The 24,173-nt window shown below is 45.9% G+C and overlaps 1 protein-coding gene and 1 long non-coding RNA gene across 2 annotated transcripts; both read right to left on the reverse strand.

Annotated features, from left to right (window-relative positions):
• Window positions 1-5,188: 5,188 nt before the first annotated feature.
• On the reverse strand, window positions 5,189-23,150 carry LOC311320245 (F-box only protein 41-like; the record flags this gene model as incomplete). Its single annotated transcript, XM_084451978.1, has 12 exons — window positions 5,189-5,900; window positions 6,159-6,274; window positions 6,527-6,688; window positions 7,073-7,191; window positions 17,799-17,894; window positions 18,111-18,263; window positions 18,518-18,633; window positions 19,559-19,776; window positions 19,887-20,158; window positions 20,291-20,352; window positions 21,097-21,319; window positions 22,405-23,150. The coding sequence occupies 12 exons, from the start codon at window positions 23,148-23,150 to the stop codon at window positions 5,838-5,840; spliced, it is 2,346 nt and encodes a 781-aa protein (XP_084308104.1). The 3' UTR covers window positions 5,189-5,837.
• On the reverse strand, window positions 9,269-10,505 carry LOC311320037. Its single transcript, XR_014630834.1, has 3 exons — window positions 10,342-10,505; window positions 9,844-9,999; window positions 9,269-9,609 (listed from the first exon to the last, which is right to left on the reverse strand). It is a non-coding gene; the product is annotated as an uncharacterized lncRNA (long non-coding RNA).
• Window positions 23,151-24,173: the final 1,023 nt, after the last annotated feature.

A 24,173-nucleotide genomic window follows, 5' to 3' on the forward strand; every position in this document is an offset into this window, starting at 1 on the left:
ACAGACCCGACATGCTCTCAGCTGCCTTTCTGTTCCCTTCACGACCCGTCCCTAGCCCCCCTGCCATCAGCCCCCCGCTCCACACAGAGTTCAGGTACTGGATTATATAGCTGCAAATGAAAACCGAGAGAAAACGCAGAAAGAAGCAGGGGCTTGCTTCCCACGTTGTTCTTGGCTCCAGACTTTCCTCAGAGCTCAAGCGAACACATCCAAAACAAAGAGATTGTCTGTCTAGGTGCCCAAGTAGCATACACCCACATGCAGACACACACACCACACACACACACGCACACACTGAGACATGAAAAATGTTTGTCTAATTCCTCCTAAGAGCCTATTGAAGCAGCTGTTTTCTGTAAACACAGGCTGGGACGTCGGGGCCCGGACATTTGCTTTCAGATCATTCTCAATTAGATCATAATTACCGGGACCCCGTCTGCGTGTCAGCAACAAGCGACTGAAAATATAACTGCGAATATAACGTCCGCTATGCCAGCGCAAACAGCCGGCCTGCTAATCCCGGCCCGCCCCTGTGAAAACAGCCCGCCGCCACGCAGGGGGGCCGGCCGTGTGATGGAATATTGTCAAAACACGGCAGGGTCATGTAGGCTACAGCGTTTTTCTAACCACATGGTGAAAATCCACCCCGGTCAGGGACACAGTTAAAGATGATATACTGTGGTTATTCACCCCCAACACCCCCCTCCCCCTCCCGACCCTAGCTGAGCATTCAACACCAACTCAGATCTCCGGATAGCCTACTCGTGCCGAAGGTTCAATCTTCACAGCCCGGTGTACAAAGGTCTTCATCTAAGGTCTAATCCAGACCCTGCGTCGACCTCAGTCGATTCATTATTTTTTTCTTGTAGCCTGTTTTACCAGAATATAAAGTTACGAAGGTCCTTGCTGCGCAAGGGCAACAGTGTATTCGGGGGGGGGGGCCTCCAGGGGTGAGAGGATGTCGATCTTGTTTTCAGTAACACAACCTTCAGCTGACCTTTTGCCGTATCTACTGACACTTGGAGAGCTCTCCCTCCACCGTATTCCACTTGTTTAATAAAACTGAACCACCACGCAGTTCCATAGCAGTTCCTATCTAACTACAGTGTTGTTATTACAGGCACGGCTACAGCTACCTGGTAATAAATATCCACTTAAGCCAATTGTTACTCATAAAGCAGGGGGGTCGTCAATGTTAAGGAAATGAATCCCCCCCGGAATAACCATTACCACCTTGGCCTCTAAAGAACTATGGCTCCATACAGACAGTCCGTTCAACCCCGTAACCAAGGATTTTAAAGCCCCACGTATCGCAACGCAGGCAAAGCAGAGCTCTCCGCTCCGAGGGCTGGACACACCTGTTGCCTAGTAATCCTTTAATAATGACTTGGCTTGTTAGCAGAGGCATGCGGGTTGCTGTGTCTACAGTCAGGATCAAACGCGTGATTAATTAATTAACGAGCGAGCATCGGCCATCCGGGGTTAAAGTGTCATGTCGGACACTCGAGTATACTGATGATGGTTAAGTCCCTATGTCCCTCTCATTTCCCCCAGTTGAACCCTCGGTCCTAATGGAATTGGAGAAATGCACGTTTTAAGCTACTTCAACACAGATAAGATTCCAAAAGGACTGATCTAAGCTTTTGCTGCGAGTTATCTAATTTCCATCCCTGATCATTTATGAACTTCCAACTAGTGTAAATATAAGACTGTCAGGACTCAGAAGAAACACCTCAGTAAACGAAAGGAGTTTTTATTTTTTATTTTTGATAGACTTTCAAAGATGGACACCGAATACCATGGCTGAGCCCAAGGCTGATCAATAGGCCAGCTTGATATAAGAATCTAATGATTTTTCCGTGACCCCTTTGAAAGCTGATAGCTGAGAGGTGAAAGGTTCAGCTAAGAGTGTCCTCTGGGAGTATAACCACAAACTGAACTGAACACCTTTGGGAAGGAACCAACCAAACAGCATGACACGCTGGGAGGACATGGATGCAGTTTCATTTCTATTGATCTGATCATAGCCTGGTGCCCATCAACATAAACCTGGATAATAAATACCCTTCCGTCTATTTCCTGGTTTCCCTCCAGTCATTTGGGGTTTCAGTTTTGCAAGTGTGCAGTTTACCCCAGGTCACGTGGTTTCATGTTGACCCCGCTCTCTGACGGAACCCCTTTAAGCTCGAAACGCACACAGACGTGACATTTTGTGTATCCCTTTAATCCAAAAGGTCATCAAGATCTTAATCAGTTTATCTCCTGTAATGTCGCCTCATGCCTGACAGTGACCGATCCTGGTCCCCTAATGGTTTATTAATTTAATTTACAATGGTCTAAAAGCTAGTTTGATGAATGGTTCAATGGTTTAATCTGCAGGCCAGTGGCTGTATTTGGATCCGGTCTGTAGGCTTAGGCGCCAGTCTGAGCCAGGGGCAATATTTTAATTGAAAATATTTTTAAGTAGTTCATTTCAACAAAGGTCTATGAATCTCTCTCTTCTCAATCTGTACATAAATAGCACCAAAATCAGTCATCTCTCCCTCTGTCACTTAATCTCTCTCTGTCTCTACCTCTCTCTCTCACACACACACACACACACACACACACACACACACACACACGCACATGCACGTGCGCACACACTCCGTGTCTCGGTCTTATTCTTCCAGGCTTTCATGTAGCGCCTCTTAGCTGTGTATGCGATCCGGAGGTGTGACTCCCAGACAGGAACCGCCCCCCCCCCCCCCAGGTGTCTTTAACCTTGGAACAGTAAGCTACACACGACTCCCGAGGCTGAGGCATGAAGATCTCCATGTCCTAAGCACGTCTGCATGCAACCTGTCCACTGGCCTGTCCCTAAGGACACTGGGCAAGAGAGTGCTTCAGAGAAACTAATTTTGATCTCTCCTGTGCTGCCTCTCCCGTCTTATCTATGAAATGGGAATGACTGAGTAGGCTACATCGCTGCCGATCGGAGCTTGAGCCGAGAAATACCCGTGCCTACCGCAGAGTCGGCAGACACGGGACTGAATACTGAGTGTACCCTCTCACACTGAAGACAAAACCCAGATGTTAGTGGGTATTGGCAAGTTTTTGGGTCAGTAGGAATTGGGCTCTAGTGAGGCTCTCCATCCATTAGCCATGGCTGTTTCCTTCCCAGCAGCCTTAGCCTTGGTCTAGTTGTCTCGTTATATTATACCTCCATGAGTTGTCTATATTGGCTGTTTCAACCATGCAGCTAGGCCTTAGTACAATGGCGCCATCTAGTGGCTATTTCAGGCACGCACCGGGAATCAGCCAGTGAGAGCAGAAGCGAGAAACATGTTGTCCAGTTTAACCACCAGAAGCTACTCACTCACCATATTATATTTTGCACTTTGTTTAAGAAGAAGCCAGGTCTCCTCTAATATGTCCTAGTATGATTGTATCGCTGGGCCTGGGGGAGCTAAGTGAACAATCAATGTTTGAACTGGTGGTTGAACACTCGGAGCCTTTTCAGGGCCTACTATGTGCTGGTTCTGTAGGCTACATGTAGGCCTATCACCGTGTCCTAACTACACGCGACGCGAGCGAGCGTCAGCGACAAAATGCGTTCCATTGCTTTGTTTTCTATTGTTATGTCCTAACTGGACGCGAGCGACGCAGCGCGAAGCGGCGCAACGTTTTAACTGCCCTTTTGACGCTCGCCCTGTTCTTATTTTCCTCCTGTCGCTCGCGTTGACAGGCGTCTGTCTTCAGTTGGGAATATAGACAAATGACGTAACAGGACATTTAACGGTTTCAGTTAGGACAGCAAGCATGCGATGTCGCGTTCTGTTGCTCGCGTCGCAAGCAGTTAGGACACGGTGTAACACCCGCTAGCCGCTCCCCAAGAGACCCGCTCAGCTCCCGGCTCTGTCTATTTATGTGTTACCAGAGTCTCGGACAGAGTCCATGGGCGGGCACAGGTGCGGTTCATCAGTCTAATTTGGGGAGCCTGAGCCTCAACCTAACTCCTCCCCGTTTAGGTTTACCACAGTATTAACGCACCGAAGCTTCAAAGTGTAGGCCTATTAACACTTTGTATTCTGTGTAGGCTTAACGCACCGAAATGTGTGGCCATCGGATTTTGTGACCGGTGGTCACACATTTCGGTGATCACAGTGTATTAACATGCGGAAATCAGTGACCACCGGATCTTGTGACCGGTCACAAAATCCGGTGGTCACAGAATTCCGCATAACACCTGGTTGAATCAGGGCGACGCGAAACCTCCGGTTGAAAATACGTCGGTTGCTCTGGGAAGAGGGACCAGCTGAGGCTGCCCAGCCCCTAAGTCTGAAGTGCTAACAGTAACTATAACAGTACTCCTATGCTAACATGGATATCTTAATAACAACATTATAGCTTACAATTAGAATCAGAATCAGTTTTTATTATTAAAATCAGTTTTTATTTAGTTTTTATAATTTGTGCTCTCCAAGCAGTCTGGTGTGTAAAAAAACAGACAATAAACAAGTATATAGATGATCTCTTTCTCACCCCCCCCTCCTCTCTCTCTCTCTCTCTCTCTCTCTCAACAAGCAGGCCCACTCACAGAGTATCAAGCAGAGTGGTGTGTTCCATCCTGTCCAGCTGCTGACTGTCTAACCAGCAAGGAGTCTGATACCTAAACAGTACACCATAGTACACTCCTCTTCCTGTGCTCTCTCTCACACACAGACACACAGGTTCTGAGACAGATGAAACACCATTGTAATGGTACTTTGACGGAGGGAAGTGTTGTAATTGGTCCACTAGGGGGAGATCTTGAGCAATACATATCCATATGGAACTAGGAGGGAGATTCTATATGCTGAGGACACTTGAAAGACACTAGTGTGTTCATGTATACAAAATGTGTATATTAGGCTATAGTTATGCATACAAATGACATGCTGTACATTATCTTAACGTGTTTTACTGAAAAACACCATGCATGCCTTCTTTTGATGTAGTAATAATAAACAGCTATTGATTATGTATTTGTCTAGTCTTCTTGATTTAATCAGGTAGTACACCTGCTACATAGGACAGGATACACAGATGTTGTTTTGAAATATCTTTATTTCCAGAGTAACATTTGGTCAGGTTTGCATTCAGGCTGTTTGCTCATAGTAGCCATGGTGATAGTACAGTGACAGACATACAGTACATGGTATCATCACATCACTAATATCATACATGATGTTATCAAATCACATGACCCGGAACTGCACCATGCCTGGCCTTTTAATGAGACTTAATGATACCAATCACCTGAGCAGACAATGGCTTAACACCAGGAGGTTAGTCTCATCAGATCAGAGAAGTACTGGAGATCTGGTCTCAAGCAGCAATAGTTCAACACACATATCAACATGTCTCAGCTGACACAGCCCCAGATGAATGCCCATTGGCTCGTTGAAGAGGTGCCTCCATGATTGTGAGACTTCTGGGCCTTAAAGGGGTGTGACCTCAGCAGTATCTCAGACTAGATCAAATAAATCAGTGTGGATTTTTTCTATTGTGGATCTACTTACTAATATCATGTCATGATGCCTATGCTACATCTATTGTTACTATTGCTCTGTGTGTGTGAGTGTTTGTGTGTGTGTGTGTGTGTGTGTGTGTGTGTGTCTATCCCACTGTCCAGTCATTCTGATGCACCGATTGGATACTGAGTCCCTTCTGGCCAAACTGATTGCACAGTTCCGTTGTAGCCCTCACTCCTGATTGGCCGGTAGACATCTCCCACTGGCTCTGATTGATGTGCGAGGTCGCTAGTGGATCTCTGATTGGCTGAGCGGTGTTGAGGGAGGTGGGAGGAGAGGAGGTCAGCAGAACCCCTCGGCATTGAGCTTGAGCACGTCACACACACCTGGACACTGCTGCAGGGCCTGCATACACACACACACACGCACGTGCACATACACACGCACGCACACACACACACACACACACGCACACACACACACACACACACACACACACTCACAAACATAGACACACACACACACACAGGAAACACAGATACATACATATAAATCATACAGAAACAGAGTAGATGATCAACATGAGTTGGATGCACCACATTTTCACACTGGTACTACAGTTAGCTGAGCTAAACAAGTACACACACACACACACACGCACACCTGCAGGCTGTTGACCACGTCTTCATACTGTCTCTGAGCCTCTGGGCTGTGCGGTTCTTCAGAGTAGTCTGATGCGCTCACCTGGACCTCCAAGGATCTGAGGCTCACACACACTCCTTGGAATTGAGGAGAGGAAGGAAGCAAGGAATTAAGGTAGGAAGGAAGGCTGCAAGGAAGGAAGGAAGGATGGAAAGAAGGGGGAGAGAGAGAGAGAAAGAGAGAAAGAGAGACAGAGAGAGAGAGAAAAATAGAAAGTCCAGCTCTAAAGATAGAAGTGATTTACTGCTTCTGTGTCTCTTTGGGAGAGGTGCAGCAGGGGGAGGGGGCGGGGAGGAGAGACTGGAGGGGTGAGGAGGGGGGAGACTCACTGTGGAGGTGTAGCAGTGTCTGAGCAGTGACTGGGCAGCCAGAGAGGAGCAGGCTCTCCAGACTCTGCAGTCCCTCTATGCCGCACTGCTCCACCGCCTCCTGCTGGTCCAGCCCGGTAACACGCTCCAGCTCCAACACCTGCAGGTGGACGCAGCTACGTGCTGGACACACACACACACACACACACACACACACACACACACACACACACACACACACACACACACACACACACACACACAACATACATTTGTACACATACATTTGTACTACCGTCCGTAGACACATAATGGTTGATTGATTTTATTTATTTGACTAAAACCACAATCTAAAACCACACATACAGACAGCATAACGAGAGCTAGACCTGGGCTGCGTTCAAATTCAGCAAACAGAGGCAAACGTTTGTCTCTTCATCTTTCCAAATCTGTCTTTACTTCAGTGAGTAACTAAATAATATTACCTGTATCCGACCTGGACCAGGGCTAAACGAGAGCCAGTTAATGATTTTATCTCTGTAACTGGCTCTCATATCTGTCACTCACCAATGGCGGCCAATCCCTGAATGCCGCAGCCAGCCCCGCCCACACCGAGCACACGGAGGTGTGGCCAACATCGACCAATCGTCTGGAGGCAGCGGTTGCTAAGGCGAGTTGGCTGTTGGCTGAGACAGAGAGGGGGAGGGATCAGGGCTGCACATCAACAGCCAATCAAACTGAGCTGACTGACTTCACAACAAGACCACATGACCACACGGTCAGAAGACCATGGCCGTGTCCGAATTGCATACTACTTGCTATATAGTAGGCGAGATGCAGCATGCTGCATCAAAACTGTGCATACTGTATTTCGCCTACTATATAGTAGGTACTATATAGTAGGCGAAATCGGCGAAAAAATGGGCGTAAATGTAGCATAGTCCAGAGCATACTGTTCCGGAAGTCGAGAGGTGAAACGTCACTGGACTGTGAGAAAAATAAAAAAAGATGGCGAACGAAGAGATCTCCGGGACCGCAGCGGGAGTTTTCAAATGTAAGTATTGACTTAATTTGTCGATGGAAAAATTATTTTTCCGGACATATATCTTAGTTATAACGACACAGAGCTACAAATGCAGTTTTGTGTATATAGGTGGGGTAGAAATGACATTTCGAAAAAGAACGTCATGATAGCTAGCTGCTTGCATTGATCTCTGTGGTGGACGTTACGTTAGCTAGCTAGCCCAGCCAACGTTAATAGGCTGCTAACGTTACAGGTGTTCAGACGGCTCTTGCTCAAAACGTATTAATGTCATAGCTTAAATGTTATTATAGCTAGAATCAAGACAAACAGAGTAACATTTCCATGTAATATGACCATGATTGCTTAAGAAATGTATAAGAAATGTCGAAATTGTGATGAGTTGTTAAATGGCTGACCTAAGCCACCGAGCCTAACGTTACTTGAAGTTGTTTAAACAATTGTCTGTTCATTCCGTGATTTAAACGAGTTCAACTGTTCATATATCATATATTAATATATTAGTATTCATTGTCCCATAATACTTCTGGATGTATTACAGGGACCAACGACCACACCAGGGACGATGATCCTCTGGAGGACGGCTGCATGGGTGGCCCCCATCGCCTCTCCCAAGACCCCGTACCACTTCCACGAAGCGGCTGTGGCCTCCCCTCCCTCTGTGCTGACCCCAGTTCTGGGGCTCTTTAGGTCCTATGAGGTTAGATAACAGTTTTCTAGTGTCATACAAACTGTGAGTCCCTATCAATATATTTGCTATCATGTAGCCTGTAGATCAAAATCACCTTGTACATGACTACAAGGTTCTCTGTGTGCTTTATCCAGGCTGTCTCCGTCGTCCCCTGCAGCCCAGCTTCTAAGATGTAGGTCCTACATAAATCAATATTCAAAGTAAACAGACCGCTGGATTGCTTCTGAACAACAATGCATACGTTAGTTAACTTACTCCAAGCCTTTCAGCGTGGTGTTTCTCTTCCCCGTAAACAGGGAAGAGTTGGCCGTCCTCCAGAGGGAGGACCGGCTGATGTTGAACGGGGGAGAGAGAAGGCAGAGATGAAGGCTGAGTGGAGGGAGGAAAGGGGGTTGTTTAAGGAGAGGGAGGACCGGCTGATGTTGCTTCTAGAAGCCTCAGTCAAAAAAAACTGTTTTATCTTGTTCCATTATTGTTTTTGTTATTTTTTATTAAATGTATTTTCTTGAATTAAATTGGTGTTTGTGTGTCATTCCTTGTAATGTATTCCCAGTCAAAGAACAAATGTCACTATACCTAAAACCAGTCATTAGAGTAAAAGAACATTCCTAATGGACATTGTAGTTTGCAATTAGGCATAAAAGACGGAACACATGTTGGTTCACAATGCTTCATTGGAATTATTCAGAGACGGTTATGAAAGCATCACTGTTTAATGTGTCTGACTAACGACTACTTGATAAGGGAGTTACATGTCCAAAGCGCTCTGCGTGTTGTGTTAAGACCTTCCAAGTTACTGTACATGACCTGTACACATAAAGACAATGTGTCTGATGTGTAGATATTACACTTTGTTGAAATGTTAATACATCAAGAAGTAACCTTTACATGTATAATGGAAGAAACACAACCATAAACATTTCTTGGATATTTTTATTACACAATGGTCTTCAAATATACTTTTGACTTGTTTATATTTGGTCAGATCATTAGCTTTCCTTGCAAAAGGTACTGACAGAAGAACGCTGATCTGTTGTCTCCCCCTAAAATACTTAAACTGATTACTATGTACAGTGTTACACATAAATTTAAATACAAATACATTTAAACAAATGCCTCAAGGCTGCCTATAACCAACTGATCGGTGTTTAAAGCCTCAAGGCTGTCTATAAGGAACAAGGCAAAGCACACTCATGAACTGATAGACTGACTACTTATGGCAGGATGGGGGTAGTCGTGCTCACCAAGAGCTGCGATCCAGGCAGCTTGTGCTGGTGCTGATGCTGCCGCTGCGAGACACTTTCTGAGGCCATCTCCAGGGTTGGGATGATCTGCAGCAGCAGGACCATGGCCACCATCAAGGTCTTCAACCTTTAAATGGTTAAATGCAATTAGGGCTACTGTAAGTCGCTTAGCAGACACACAAAAGTGTCTGCTAAATAAATGACTAAGGTAATGCTGGACAAAAGTGTCTGCTAAATGACTGATGTAATGTTACCTCCAAGACTAGCACCTGTGTGTGAATGACAAGACCATTGTAAAGGGTGAGTACTGAGAAAAGCTCTAAATGCAATGAATTATTATTGTTATTGCTATTATTAGCACCTCCATGGTCTTGCCCCATCCTCCTGACCATCACCAAGGTTCCTCTGTGTCGATTTTGACAATCTGAAGTCCCTCCTTGTGTCCGCGCCGTCAAAATAGGTCCTCAGCAGGGACGTGGAGGTTGACTTGGTGAGGACCTCTGTCTTCCATGTGAGCCTACAGGGGGAATATTATTAGGGCAAACTTTAACTCATTTGTGCGTATGGCATATACTTGTCTTTACAATATGATAATAGATAGATGTCATTATCTGTAGAGCTAAAATGTAACATTACAAAGCAGGCGTGTAGTGATGAGTAAACCCAGGTAAACTCAGTTTACCCACCTCTTTAAAATGAGTTGAGTTTTATTGTTTCGCTTACCTGCCTCTCAGAATCTATTTAATATAATATCCCTGGTACAAATGTAACAGTATAGCTAGCCCCAAGCCAGCACATGCGGGGCTATCAACTAACCTAGCTAACTAGCGTAGCTAGCAAGCTAACGTTCAATATTTACCTCAACTACAAGCATGTGGAGAAGATCTCATGACGGCTCTTCTCCTTGCAGCGTTAACACGTCTTCTCCTGGCGGCAGCAGCAGCCGCACATCCCATGACAGGAAAAGGCTACATTTTTGTGGATAATACACAAAATGATCACAGAAAACACCGGATAATTGTACCACAGCTTCGCGGGAGTAAACAGTATCGTATCCCGTCACTTCCGCTGGATGACTCGAGTAGCATGCTGTATTTTCTCGCATACTACACGCGTTTTGTGGAACAGTAGGTACTATATAGTATGCAGTATGCATACTATATAGTGCCTACTATATAGCATGTAGCAGGTAGTATGCAATTCGGACACGGCCCATGACATGAAAGACTATTACTACATTAAAGACTACTACTACTACTACTACTACTACTACTACTACTACTACTACATGAAAGACTAGGCTACCACTGCTACATGAAAGACTACTACTACTACTACTACTACTACTACTACCACTACATGAAAGACTACTACTACTACTACTACTACTACTACTACTACTACTACATGAAAGACTACTACTACTACTACTACATGAAAGACTAGGCTATCACTGCTACATGAAAGACTACTACTACTACTACTACTACTACTACTACTACTACTACTACTACTACTACTACATGAAAGACTAGGCTATCACTGCTACATGAAAGACTACTACTACTACTACTACTACTACTACTACTACTACTACTACTACTACTACTACTACTACTACATGAAAGACTAGGCTACCACTGCTACATGAAAGACTACTACTACTACTACTACTACTACTACTACTACTACTACTACTACTACTACTACTACATGAAAGACTAGGCTATCACTGCTACATGAAAGACTACTACTACTACTACTACTACTGCTACTACTACTGCTGCTACTAATACTACATGAAAGACTACTACTACTACATATACTACTACTACTACTACTACTACTACATGAAAGACTAGGCTACCACTGCTACACGAAAGACTACTACTACTACTACTACTACTACTACTGCTACTAATACTACATGAAAGACTACTACTACTACTGTAGTATATTTTTATACGGTATTACATCAATACATTTGTATTACTCTCATGTAGTAATCATTTTGTTGAGAATAAGGAATAAACTTCACTTCAGTAGGAACTTAAGTAGTTTAACATGCAGATGACAACAGATGCCCTGTCCTGAGTAAACATTCCTTTGTCCCTGAGTCAATAAAGATAACACCTCTGAAGTCTACAGTTGAAACGTGATCAAAGCAGGACACAGGAAGAACCCCAAATTGCCCCATGTCCGGAGGGGGGCAGAGCCCAGTGACCTATTGACCAATTACAAGACTAGTTGACCAGATCTGTGTTAAATGTACATCCCTTGTATGCAAATTTGTTTGTCATGTGATCTTGGCCTGAAGCCAGGACATATAAACTCGGATACCACCTTGTGAAATTCAGTACTGCCGATATTCTGACCTGTTTGGCGTGCTCAATAAATTTGGTTTAACTGCATTTTGCTCCTGAAGATTCTTTCACATTTTTCTGCCCAAAAGTCAAGACGAGAAGAAACGACATTTTGACGATGGTGATGGGATGGCGTTTCTAGCTACGATTTTCAAGACCCTCGAAAGATAGCGAGATCAACTAACTCTCGTGTACCTAACGGCCAGAGGAGGACAAGAGTGAACAAGATTGCGAGTCTTGATCGAGGTAAACTGTCTTGCAAATTATTTTATGCTTACGCCATAAAGAACTTCCAATAAATAAGGAGAATAGAGTAAAATTGTGTACGCATTGTTGCGCTGACTTGGTATGGGCCGGTCTTATAAAGACGCATACGAGAGCGCAGAGTTTAGATAAGACTTGAGCTTCAGAGTGGAGTTCGATGTCTCTAAGAAAACCGGTTAAATTAAATGCATGAAGATTGCATATTTGTGTTAAATGTGAGGTACCAGTATGTGAAGCAGGCTAAACCGGAGTCCTGTATGTCTCGTTTAAGTACGTTTAGCCGTCTGCTATTTGTCCGGTCTTTCGTTTCTTGTAATTGTTTATAGTCCATTGTATATTTGAGATTGGTTTAATGTAGATAATATTTGTTGATATTCTTATTTTTTGAATGAATGTTGAGGGAAGAGAGATCCTTTGTTCTCTCTTCCACGTGGGGGTGTGTATACTGTAGGCCTGTATGTGTGAGGTGTGAAAGGTGAGGTGTGAAAGGAGAGAGTGAAAGGAGAGAGTGAAAGGAGAGAGTGAAAGGAGAATGTGCGTTGTGGGTTTTGTGCTTTGAGGTTGTGTGTTTGTTGGTTGGATACATTATAGGGTTGAAAGTTGAGTTAATGTAAATAATATTGGCTGATATTTTCTGTTTAATTGTCTTTTGTGGGTGAGGTTTCTCCCCGTACTCTGAGTTGTAAATATTCCTAGCCCTCATAAAACCACAGCTGGCTGTGGGGGGAGGGGGGTCAGTGATACGCGGTCACTGGACAATAGTTTTTTTTTCAGCCTTAGGTGATGCGGGCAGTGACAATACTTTCTCTATCTTTTTCTCTTTCTCACTTATTTCTCTCTCTTTCCTGTCTTTAGAAATTAGGGAATGATAATTCATCCAGTGGGTCGTGCGGTGTATGGGACGACTGGATTAGATTAGAATAGTTAATTTATAAATACATAAGTGGATGCTGAATCTGGGCCAGGTGGACACTGACCGAGACATCGGTTACTCAGCACTCAAACCCTAGCAGCAATCCACTAGTCAATTATAACTTTTATTAATGAAACCTTTCTTCAATCTTCATAAATTGAGAATGGTGTAGCGTTAGCTATATTTTAGGGATATTAAGAAATCTTTCATCCTTCTCACCTCTGTTGTCCTATGCCTCCATCTAGTGGTCGTTTAATAGGTTGCAGTTCACGTTGGTTTTGATTGTATTGATTCAAGTGTATTAGGTGGTTCAATGCTGCCATCGTGTGGCCGTTGTTAGATATGACCGCTTTCTATATTTGTTTTGATTATTCGTGTGTTTTATGACAGTTTGACTTTAGAATAATGGGTTGTTAATAGCAAATATATTTTTAATTATCATTGCTTGGTGATTAATTGGTTTTTCCCCTTTGAGTAAATCTGTTTGCAGTTATATCCGGAAAAGCTTTTGTCCATACCAGTCACCAATCCCAGACCATCCATCCATCCACCCATCCATCACCTGCTTGAAAAGTAAGCCTGAATTGCTGATTAATGCTCATTAATTAAACTAGACTGAACACCTGATTTAATTGTTTTGAGTGGATGACCTGCATTTAAGGCTTGGTATTTTATGATAAGGTGATTGATTGGTTTGGTTACTTGATTTGATATTAGGGATAAATGGTTAGTTTATTAATTGATTAATTCTTCAATATTTTATTGATTACTTGATTAATTATTTATAGTTATTCAACTTTTTATTATTATAAGTAATATATATATAATAATTCTACTTGATACTGGATATAAGTGGTTTTGAGGGTGTTTAAGTGTTAAATGGATGTAGATGGTTTGGTGATGAGCTTTGGTTCTTGAGTGATTGGTGGTCTGTTGGATATCTGGTTTAAAGGTGTCTTGGTTTTTGATAGAATAAACATCAGTTTAAGCGTTGCTTTAGTAGAGCGATATAGACGTACATACATATATTACGCTTTGCATATTGTGTGTGTGTGGAGTGAAAGGACTGTGAGTGAACGGACAGTAGGACTCAACTTGCTGACAGGCAAAGTGGTGTGGACATTTCGATGTCTACGTCAAAATCTTTTTTATTTTAATTCATTATTTTCTGGCATACAGCGATTAATGAGGGGATTGTCCTCTGGTGCACAATACCCTAAGCTTGCGTCAAACCGAGCTTTGTGGTTTTTAATTTGCAAAAATTAAAAGTGCTTAAATGGGACCGATCGCTCCCTGTGCTGAAGACTAGGGTTGAGTTGAGCAGGATTATATCTGGTTAGGAAGTTTAGTCAGAGCAAGAAGTGTCCTATGTCCGTGAGTGATTGAGCGTTCATTTCTTTATTAATTACATAATTGATAAAGCTTCATTTTATAGTGTTAGATTCTTAAGAGGCTTATAATAGTCTCGAGTCTTTATCGGTCTATCGATCTTCGTGGATTCCAACATGTCATCCGAAATAGACGTTAATGTGCCCATGCTCACACCGGTGGAACAACTCAAACGCGATTATCCAATACTGAAGGGCATCGGTGATATATCTAAAAGCTGGGCACGGAGATGGTCTGACGTGCCACAGCCTTGGCCGTCTTCAGGAAGCTTTGATGAAGGACTCATTCAAAACATGCGCGTTCTGGTTGAGGCATACAAAGCTCACCAGAAGACGGGAAGACAAGGTAAGGCTCGAAAAGAAAAAAGAGATACCGAACTCGCAGTCTTGACACTGTTCGGTAAAGTAGGGCGGAGACAGAAAGCAGCTGTGGAGGCGGCAGCTACCGCAGCTCGAACCATAATAGAGGAGGCCAATGACAAGACGGACATACTGCAGAGTATAATTGATGCGCCATTCTCTCATACGGCTCCAGTCTTGACCCCGCCTCCTTATGAAGCTCAGACGGAAGCTACTAAGGCTTATCCACAGCTACCCGTGCTAAATACTGAGGGAAGATATGTAATCAGAGATGATAATAATGATATTATGCAGAAGGGAAATGCCAGGACGACCGTTGTAACTCATCTTGATGTGAAGCGCAAAACCAAGAAATTAGATAAGCATCCGACACCAGCTGAAAAGAAGAAGAAGAAGAAAAGCAAGAAGGGCAGACATGAAAGTGACAGTGACTCTTCTGTAGATGAAGAAGTGGATATTGGAGGATATGATGAAAGTATTAGAAAGATTATGACAGGTGCTGTATAGAAAGGAAGCGTTGCTAATGAAACAGACTAGTAGTAGTAGTGAAGAAGTGAATGAGGAGTCTGACTTGAATGAAGATGATACAACATGGACCAAGGATGTACCAGTGGAAGTAGAATTGAAGGAAATTAGGAAGAAGAATTGAAGGAAATTAGGAAGTAGTTGAAGGAGATTAGGAAGTAGTTGAAGGAAATTGGAAAGTAATTGAAGGAACAAGATGCTGAGCTGAAGAGGAAACTCACTCAAAGTCAGTTATTGGATGGACAATGGAAAGTAATGGAGGAGAAACAAGTTGTTTTGCAGAACAACAACGACAACAACAACCAATGATGTAATCTTCACTCCCGTTCCCTGTTTTCCAACAGCCTCAGACAGGGGGAGATTATTAATTCTGAAGAATTCAAAAAAAAAAAAAAATAAAAAAAATAAAGGTGGGGGTGAAGAGGAAGTTGAACATGTCATTGGCTAGATGTCATCAGCAATTTACAATACAATAAGTATTTCTTACATTTTTAGAATCAATTTTTTAGGAGAATGATAGCGGTGATAACCTACGTTGTCACCTCTGAGCCTGAGTTCATTATTGAAGTTGAAGTGATGAGGAATATTTTTTATTACATCTGTGACATTTTGGAGAAACACTTGTCTCCAGAAGATTATTATAGAAGCAAACTAGTTGAATATAGACTCTGGAGTATGAATCATCTTTTTGTTCAGAAAAACAAAAACAAAAAGTCATGTGTGTTGAATGGTTATTGATGATTTGATGCAAAAGTTCAGTTTATTACAGGAATTTCATAATAGTAGGAGTATTCAGTTATGGTTTCATATAACATCAGTTTGGATAATTGGTTTACAAAGCTGTTTAGTCAATTCAAATGAGTTATGTTTTTCACTTTGATCTAGGAGTTTATGTTTCAATAGTCAATGGGCAGCCATAAGCTGTTCTTTTATGTTTTGTCAGTATGATTTTTCGTTTGTCCTGTTGTTTTTGCCTGTGAGGGGTGGCCTTCGGCCCCCTCTGTCATTAACCTCGGTTTGTGTTGAGTGTTGTTTTACAGGTACCGCGGACCCTGGGGGCCGGGCCCTAGCCATGCCTGATTTATGCCATCCTGGGGGCTGACGGTCATCTGTTGTTTGTATATTGTTTTCTTGTTTAATCCTTTTTTACCTCTTTGATATGTGTTGGTGTATGGGGTTACTTGGTGATTTGCAGTATGAGATATTTCTGTTTAGGGTTTCTTGTTCAATCAAGCTTGAGGATGTCGCCTACATTTCACCTGTGTTTTTGATTCAGGTGTGTGTGCACGTCTCCTTGGTTAGATTGTTCTGTTTTGTAGTAATTTAGGTTTAGTCTATGTCTATAGGATGTTCTGTGTTTGGTGTAGTTCTGTGTTGATGTTTTCAGATTATCCGGGAGTGTATTGTGTGGGCTACCAAGGAGTGGTTGCCCCTCACCAGCATGAAGCTCTGAACTGTGTGGAGTCACGGATGACTTGAGGGTCATTCTTGGACATTACTGGAGCGTTCTCCCTGTTTCAGACGGGGTGGGCTTACCATCTTGCTACGGACATTGTTCTCTGGGTGTCAGAGAGGATTGCGACACCTGGGGGTTTGATGTCTGAAGATTGCTCCAGCATGGGACGAGGAGATGAGACAGCGCTGAGGGCTGTTCTCTTTCGGTGGGGCTAAGTGCTAGTAACCTCTGGCCCCCGATTTGCTTTGCTGCTGTGTGATGATTTGGTTATTTGTATGTGTTTTGGGGATTGTTTGTTGTGTTTAAAGTTGTTTTGTGTCGAGGCGTTAGGACGCCTCGAAGGGGGGATATGTAGTATATTTTTATACGGTATTACATCAATACATTTGTATTACTCTCATGTAGTAATCATTTTGTTGAGAATAAGGAATAAACTTCACTTCAGTAGGAACTTAAGTAGTTTAACATGCAGATGACAACAGATGCCCTGTCCTGAGTAAACATTCCTTTGTCCCTGAGTCAATAAAGATAACACCTCTGAAGTCTACAGTTGAAACGTGATCAAAGCAGGACACAGGAAGAACCCCAAATTGCCCCATGTCCGGAGGGGGGCAGAGCCCAGTGACCTATTGACCAATTACAAGACTAGTTGACCAGATCTGTGTTAAATGTACATCCCTTGTATGCAAATTTGTTTGTCATGTGATCTTGGCCTGAAGCCAGGACATATAAACTCGGATACCACCTTGTGAAATTCAGTACTGCCGATATTCTGACCTGTTTGGCGTGCTCAATAAATTTGGTTTAACTGCATTTTGCTCCTGAAGATTCTTTCACATTTTTCTGCCCAAAAGTCAAGACGAGAAGAAACGACACTACTACTACATATACTACTACATATACTATTACTACTACAGTACTACTACTACTACTACTACTACTACTACATGAAAGACTAGGCTACTACTGTACTACTACACGAAAGACACCAAAGAGATTGTTCCACAGAGGATATCTGGGAGTTCCCTGGTCACCATGGTAGCTCACCAGGGGTGCAGTGGCGCCACCTGTAGGTGGGTGATGTTCCTACAGCCAGCCCCCAGCGCCCACACAACCTCTTCTCCCATAGGGTCAGACGAGCTCCTGACACACACACACACACACACACACACACACACACACACACACACACACACACACACACACACACACATACACAAAGTAACTTGTAAAATATTACCATTGCTTGATGAAAAAATGATACTTTGCTCTACTACCAAGAACACACCTTGAAATAAATTCTACAATCCTCTAACCATGACCTGTATGTGTGTGTTTGTGTGTGTGTGTCTACAGTACCTGTATGTGAGTGTGTACAGGTTGCGGCTGTAGCAGCTGGCCAGCCAGAGCGATCGGTCAGTCAAGATGTGCGGACAGTGAGAGACCCTCAGGACCAGCAGACTCCCCCCCGAGGACCTCAGCAGGGCCTCCAGACCCCCCTCCAGACAGCCGCTGGACACACACGCACACACACACACCACACACACACACACACACACACACACACACACACGGTAAATGGTCAATGGACTGTATTTATACAGTATAGCACTTTTATCCAAAACACTTTACTCATTCACCCATTCAGCCCCCCCCCCCCCACACACACACACATAAACACAGTATCTCAAGCACACTCAGATAGACACATATGGCATACATGGTGTGAGTGTGTGTGTGTGTGTGGGGTTGTGTGTGTGTAGTACCGTGTGTTCTTGTGATAGTCCTCCCTGCTCTCCCCCCGGTGTCTGGGTCTGGGTTTGAGGTTCTGCAGAACCAGGGAGTGGGTCTGGGTGCTCCATTGGGACAGTGTGGTCAGGAACTGCAACATCAACATTACATGCATATGTATATAAATGGTAAATGGACTGCACTTATATAGCGCTTTGATCTAAAGCTCTTTACAATGGCCTCTCATTCACCCATTCACACACACATTCACACACCAATGGCGGCAGCTGCCATGCAAGGTGCTACTGTTGCCCGCTCACTGGGAGCCATTTGGGGTTCAGCGTCTGGCCCAAGGACACTTCCACATGTCGTCAGGAGGAGCTGGGATTCATAGGACGACCCACTCTACTGTACCTCGTTACACGAATCGTAAAAAACAAACATCCACAGAGCTTTTAGAAATGTGTGTAATAAACGTATTGCCCCCCCCCCAAAAAAAAAAGTTTGATTATGAACACATTTTTTTGACAGTCCCGGTGTGTTGTAATACCATTGGCTCACAAGCCTTGTTAGTGTTTTTTATTATCATTAATATTTTTTTAATGATTCGTCTACATAAAAATGTCTATATCACCTTTAAGTCATTTAGCAGAGACTTTTATCCAAAGCAACTTGCAATAAGTATATTTGTCTCAATGGCGATGATGATGACGGCGGTGATGATGATGATGGCGGTGATGGTGTTGGTGATGATGATGGTGGTGATGATGTTGATTATGATGATGGCGGTGATGATGATGATGACGATGGCGATAATGATGATGATGACGGGGGTGGTGATGATAATGACGATGATGACGGCGGTGATGATGATGATGACGGTGGTGATGATGATGATGAGAACAATGGTGATGATGACGACAATGGCGGTGATGATAATGATGTGATGATGACGGTGATGATGATGATGATGACGATGATGATGACGATGGTGATGACAATGATGGCAATGATGATGATGATGATGGTGGTGATGTCGATGGCGCGTGACGGTGGTCGTGATGACGGCCTCTCACCTGTGAGGAGACCCGAGCGTCCTCCAGGCACAGTCGTGTCCACACCGCGGGGTGCCTCGCCACGAACCGCCAATCAGAGCAGACCTCGGCTGCACGCAGCAGCGTGCGCACGTCCAAATACGGAAACACGCAGAACAGCCCCGCCCTCAGCCTGAGAATGCCTGCCCCCAAAGCCCGGTCACCACGGCAACGCGGGGTAGAGAGGCCCGAGGACATGTCTGGAGAGGAGAATAATTTAATTACATTGTGTGTGTGTGTGTGTGTGTGTGTGTGTGTGTGTGTGTGTGTGTGTGTGTGTGTGCGTGCATGTGTGTGTGTGGCATCTTACCTGTGTCAGGCGTGTGTGTGTTCCTGAGTGATGTGTGCCTCTGTATCTCAGGTGTGCTCCAGGCTTTTCCCTCCGACAGTGAATCTTCCTCCTCCTCCTCCTCCTCGGTGCTGTGGTGGCGTTGGGAGCCCTTCCTCCAAATCCTGCCCCCCTTGCGCACCCCCGGCCCCCCCTCCCCTCCCCGCCAGGGGGTCTCTAGTAGGGGCCAGCCCCCCTCACTGCCCCACGCCCCCGAGCCCAGGGACAGGGTGCGCTGGCGGCCACTAGAGGTGCTGGAGAGACAGAGAGAAGTCAGGTCACAGCACATCCATTACACTGATGTCATTGACCTGGTTCTGACACACACACACGCACACACACACAGGCACACACACACACACACACACACACACCTGTAGACCTACCTGTAATGATGAGGGTACACCTGCTCTCCATGTGTGTATGGACCTGACACACTGTAGCTTCTCTGGAGAGAGGGAGGGAAGGCAGGAGGGATAGAGAGAAAGGGGTGAGGGAGGGAAGGAAGGAGGGATGGAGAGAAAGGGGAGAGGGAGGGAAGGAAGGAGGGATGGAGAGAAAGGGGCGAGGGAGGGAAGGAAGGAGGGATGGAGAGAAAGGAGAGAGGGAGGGAAGGAAGGAGGGATAGAGAGAAAGGAGAGAGGGAGGGAAGGAAGGAGAGAGATAGTGTAAGGGGATATATCATATACCATTTAACAGTGATGTTATAAACATTTACAAGCACTGGCATCTTTGATGATATTCCATTTTAAATTATGTTCCATTTGGTGGTCTCTCGACTCTGAGTGTATGTGTGTGTGTGTGTGTGTGTGTGTGTGTTTTGTGCGCGTGCGTTAGTGTGTGTTTTTGAGTGTGCGTGTGTGCGTGTGTTTGTGTGTGGCGTGTGTGTGACTCTTATGCTGTGTTCACACCGGGCGCAAATTTTTCCTGCGGCGCGGCGAGTTTACATAGAAAGTCAATACAATTCACGCGAACTGGGCGGCGGGCGGCGCGAATCGCAGAACTCGGCGGCGCGATGGCCAGGATTCGCTGCGCGACGGTCAGGATTCACCGCGCGGTGACATTCGCAAAAGTTCAATGTTTTGAACTTTCTGCGGCGGATTCGCGCGGCGACCCATTGATCCCGCGGAGAGATTGGGCGAACTGGGCAGCGCAAATTTTCTAGCCGCGCCCGGTGTGAACACAGCATTACCCGGTAGGCCGTGAACTTTGACCCTGAGATGTTGTCGTGGCGTTGTCCGCGGCGGCCGTGCGCGTCGTGGTCGTGTGCGTGCGGTTCGGCGAGCAGGGTCAGCTGTCTCTCAGCGCGGTCGGCTCTGTCCAGGAGACCTTCGATGAAGACCTGCAGACGAGCCTTCGCACCGGCCTCTCTGCCTGCTGTCTGCCTCAGGAAGCTCTCCAGCTCACACACTTCCCTGACACACACACACACACACACACACACAGGAAGAGAGAGAGAGAGAGAGAGAGAGAGAGGAGATAAGGAGACAGTGTGACAGACTGAGGACACAAAACAGGAGTGACAGTGAATAAGCCTGCAGTTCTAATCCTTACAGTCTCCTACATGTCCTCCCTGAACCCTCCCTCCCCAACCACACACACACACACACACACACACACACACAGACGCATGCACACACACATGCACATGTATGCCCGCACACACACACACACACACACACACACACACACACACACACACACACACACACACAGACATACACACACACATACACACACACACAGACACACACACACGCACACAGACACATGCACACACACACACAGACACACACACACACACACATACTGTACAGGCACACACACACACACAGACACAAATGCACACACACAGACACACATGCACACACACAGACACACATGCACACACACACACGCATTCACAGGCCCTGAGGCCCCCCGAGTCTCACTGTCAGATTGCATTTGTCATCAGGCGGAACCCTGGACAGCCGACCCACGCACACACGCAACCTCGGGCTCAGGACTACAAGGACCAGAATGCATCTGCCTCTCTGCACAGGGAAGACAGATTCTGTTGGGTGCATCTCAATAGTGTGAACTGGGTCTCCTTTCCTTCTCTGCACTGGTTCAAATAATATTGCATAATACATATTATAATATAACTGCAGTCTAGTATATTCCTCTCTGTTCTAGGAACTCTCTGTTCCTCTCTGTTCTACAGTAGGTACTCACTTCTATGTTCCTCTGTTCCTCTCTGTTCTAGGTACTCACTGCTGTGATCCTCTTTGTTCTAGGCACTCTGTGTTCCTCTGTTCTAAGTAGTCTGTTTTCCTCTGTTCTAGGTAGTCTGTGTTCCTCTGTTCTAGGTAGTCTGTGTTCCTCTGTTCTAGGTAGTCTGTGTTCCTCTGTTCTATGTAGTCTGTGTTCCTCTGTTCTAGGTAGTCTGTGTTCCTCTGTTCTAGGTAGTCTGTGTTCCTCTGTTCTAGGTAGTCTGTGTTCCTCTGTTCTAGGTACTCACTGCTGTGTTCTGTCCAGCTCTCTCTCCTTCCCCTCCAGGTCTCTCCTCAGAGCGCCCATCATCTCCACGGAGATCTGCACCTGTCGGCCCAGGAAGGCTGCCCTCTCCTCCGCCTCCTCCTTCTCCCGGCCCAGCCTCTCTCCGGCCCGCCTCTCCCCCTCCAGCTCCGCCTCCCGCCGGCACAGCTCCGCCCTCAGGCGAGCCACGCGGCGCTCCACCCTCTCCTCCACCTCGGCGAACGTCCGGGCCAGCCGGCGGTCCAGCCCCAGGCCGAGCCTCTCCTCCAGGCCCGGGCCGAACTCCAGCCCCAGGCTTATCGGGCCTTTCTCCCCCAGCTTCAGGCCGCGCCCAGCCAGGGGCTCCAGAGGCCCCAGCAGGGCCAGGGAGCAGGGGCCGCCGCAGTCAGGGTCCGAGGCCTGGTCCTCCGTGGTGAACACTTCCCTCAGGAGCCGGGCCGAGGCCGAGGAGGAGGCCAGGTCCAGGCAGGCCAGAGGCAGGGGGAGGCGCCGGGGGGCCGGGCCGGGGGCAGGACCCTCTCCCTGGGGAGTGCAGCGAGGGCCGAGGAGGAGGGGATGCAGCCGGGCCCCGGGGCCAGAGGAGTGCGCCCGGGCCTGAGAGAGCACCAGCAGGGTCTCATAGGTGTGCTGGCTGACCAGGTGAGAGCGCAGGTCGGGAACCGAGGAGAAGCGGGCGTGGTCGCCACAGCGAGGGCAGAAGTAGGGGAGGAGGTCGCGGGACGACGCCATTGTCGACCGGTCAAAACCCAGCGCATCCCACTAGTCCTGAAGTCAGAGGTCAGGGGTAGAAGGTGGGGGAGGGGTGAGGGAGAGCTTCATCACCAGACCAGGTGTTTGTGTGTGTGTGTGTGTGTGTGTGTGTGTGTGTGTGTGTGTGTGTGTGTGTGTGTGAGCCCCTCAGTCTCTCTTGTTCAGCCCTACAGGACAAATAAAAGAATACACTGCTCAGCTTCAGACAAACAATTCACATGATGCAGTAATGAGGTCAGTACGCGTGTGTGTGTTTGACTAAATATTTGTCAGAACTTATGAGGTGCAGTTCATATTGGGTTCAGAAAGAGGTTTTAACTGTGTGTGTGTGTGTGTGAGAGAGAGAGAGAGAGAATGTGTGTGTGTTTAGATATATAATTTATTGTTCCATGAAGTTTTAATGATGCCCCTTTTACAGTACAGAATACCCCTCCCCCCATTCCTGAGTCTGTGTGTGATCAGGATACAGTCAAGGCCACTGTTGGTCTGGATGGGGACTTCCAGACACCCAACAATTCTGACCCTGAGAGAGAGAGAGAGAGAGAGAGAGAGAGAGAGAGAGAGAGAGAGAGAGAGAGAGTATGTGTGTGTGTGTGTGGGGGGGGGGGGGGGGGCAGCTGTTTTGGCACATTGACTGCATGCATGACTGCACTGGGGATGGGGTCATAACGGTGTGAGTTATGACAGAGAGACACACACACACATAACAAACAAACTCACACTCATACACACACAACCTGAGCCATTAACCTCTTAACCGCCCAGTGTTCATGACTCATCTCGTGTTTGTGTGAAGTCGGTGGGCGGTGTGTGTGTGTGCGTGGCAGAGGCCGTTTAAACCTTATTAATACAATCCGCTCTGCTGTGGAATTCATTGACCACTGGAGCGTGCGCCTTCCGCCCGGGTGCACGCAAGGGAGCATAGTGTGTGTGTGCGTCTGTTTGTGTTTGTGTGTCTCCGTGTGCGTGCGTGCGTGTGTGAGTAAGACGACAAGCACATCT

Source organism: Borostomias antarcticus, assembly GCF_949987555.1.
Source record: "Borostomias antarcticus genome assembly, chromosome: 17".
NCBI lineage: Eukaryota > Metazoa > Chordata > Actinopteri > Stomiiformes > Stomiidae > Borostomias > Borostomias antarcticus.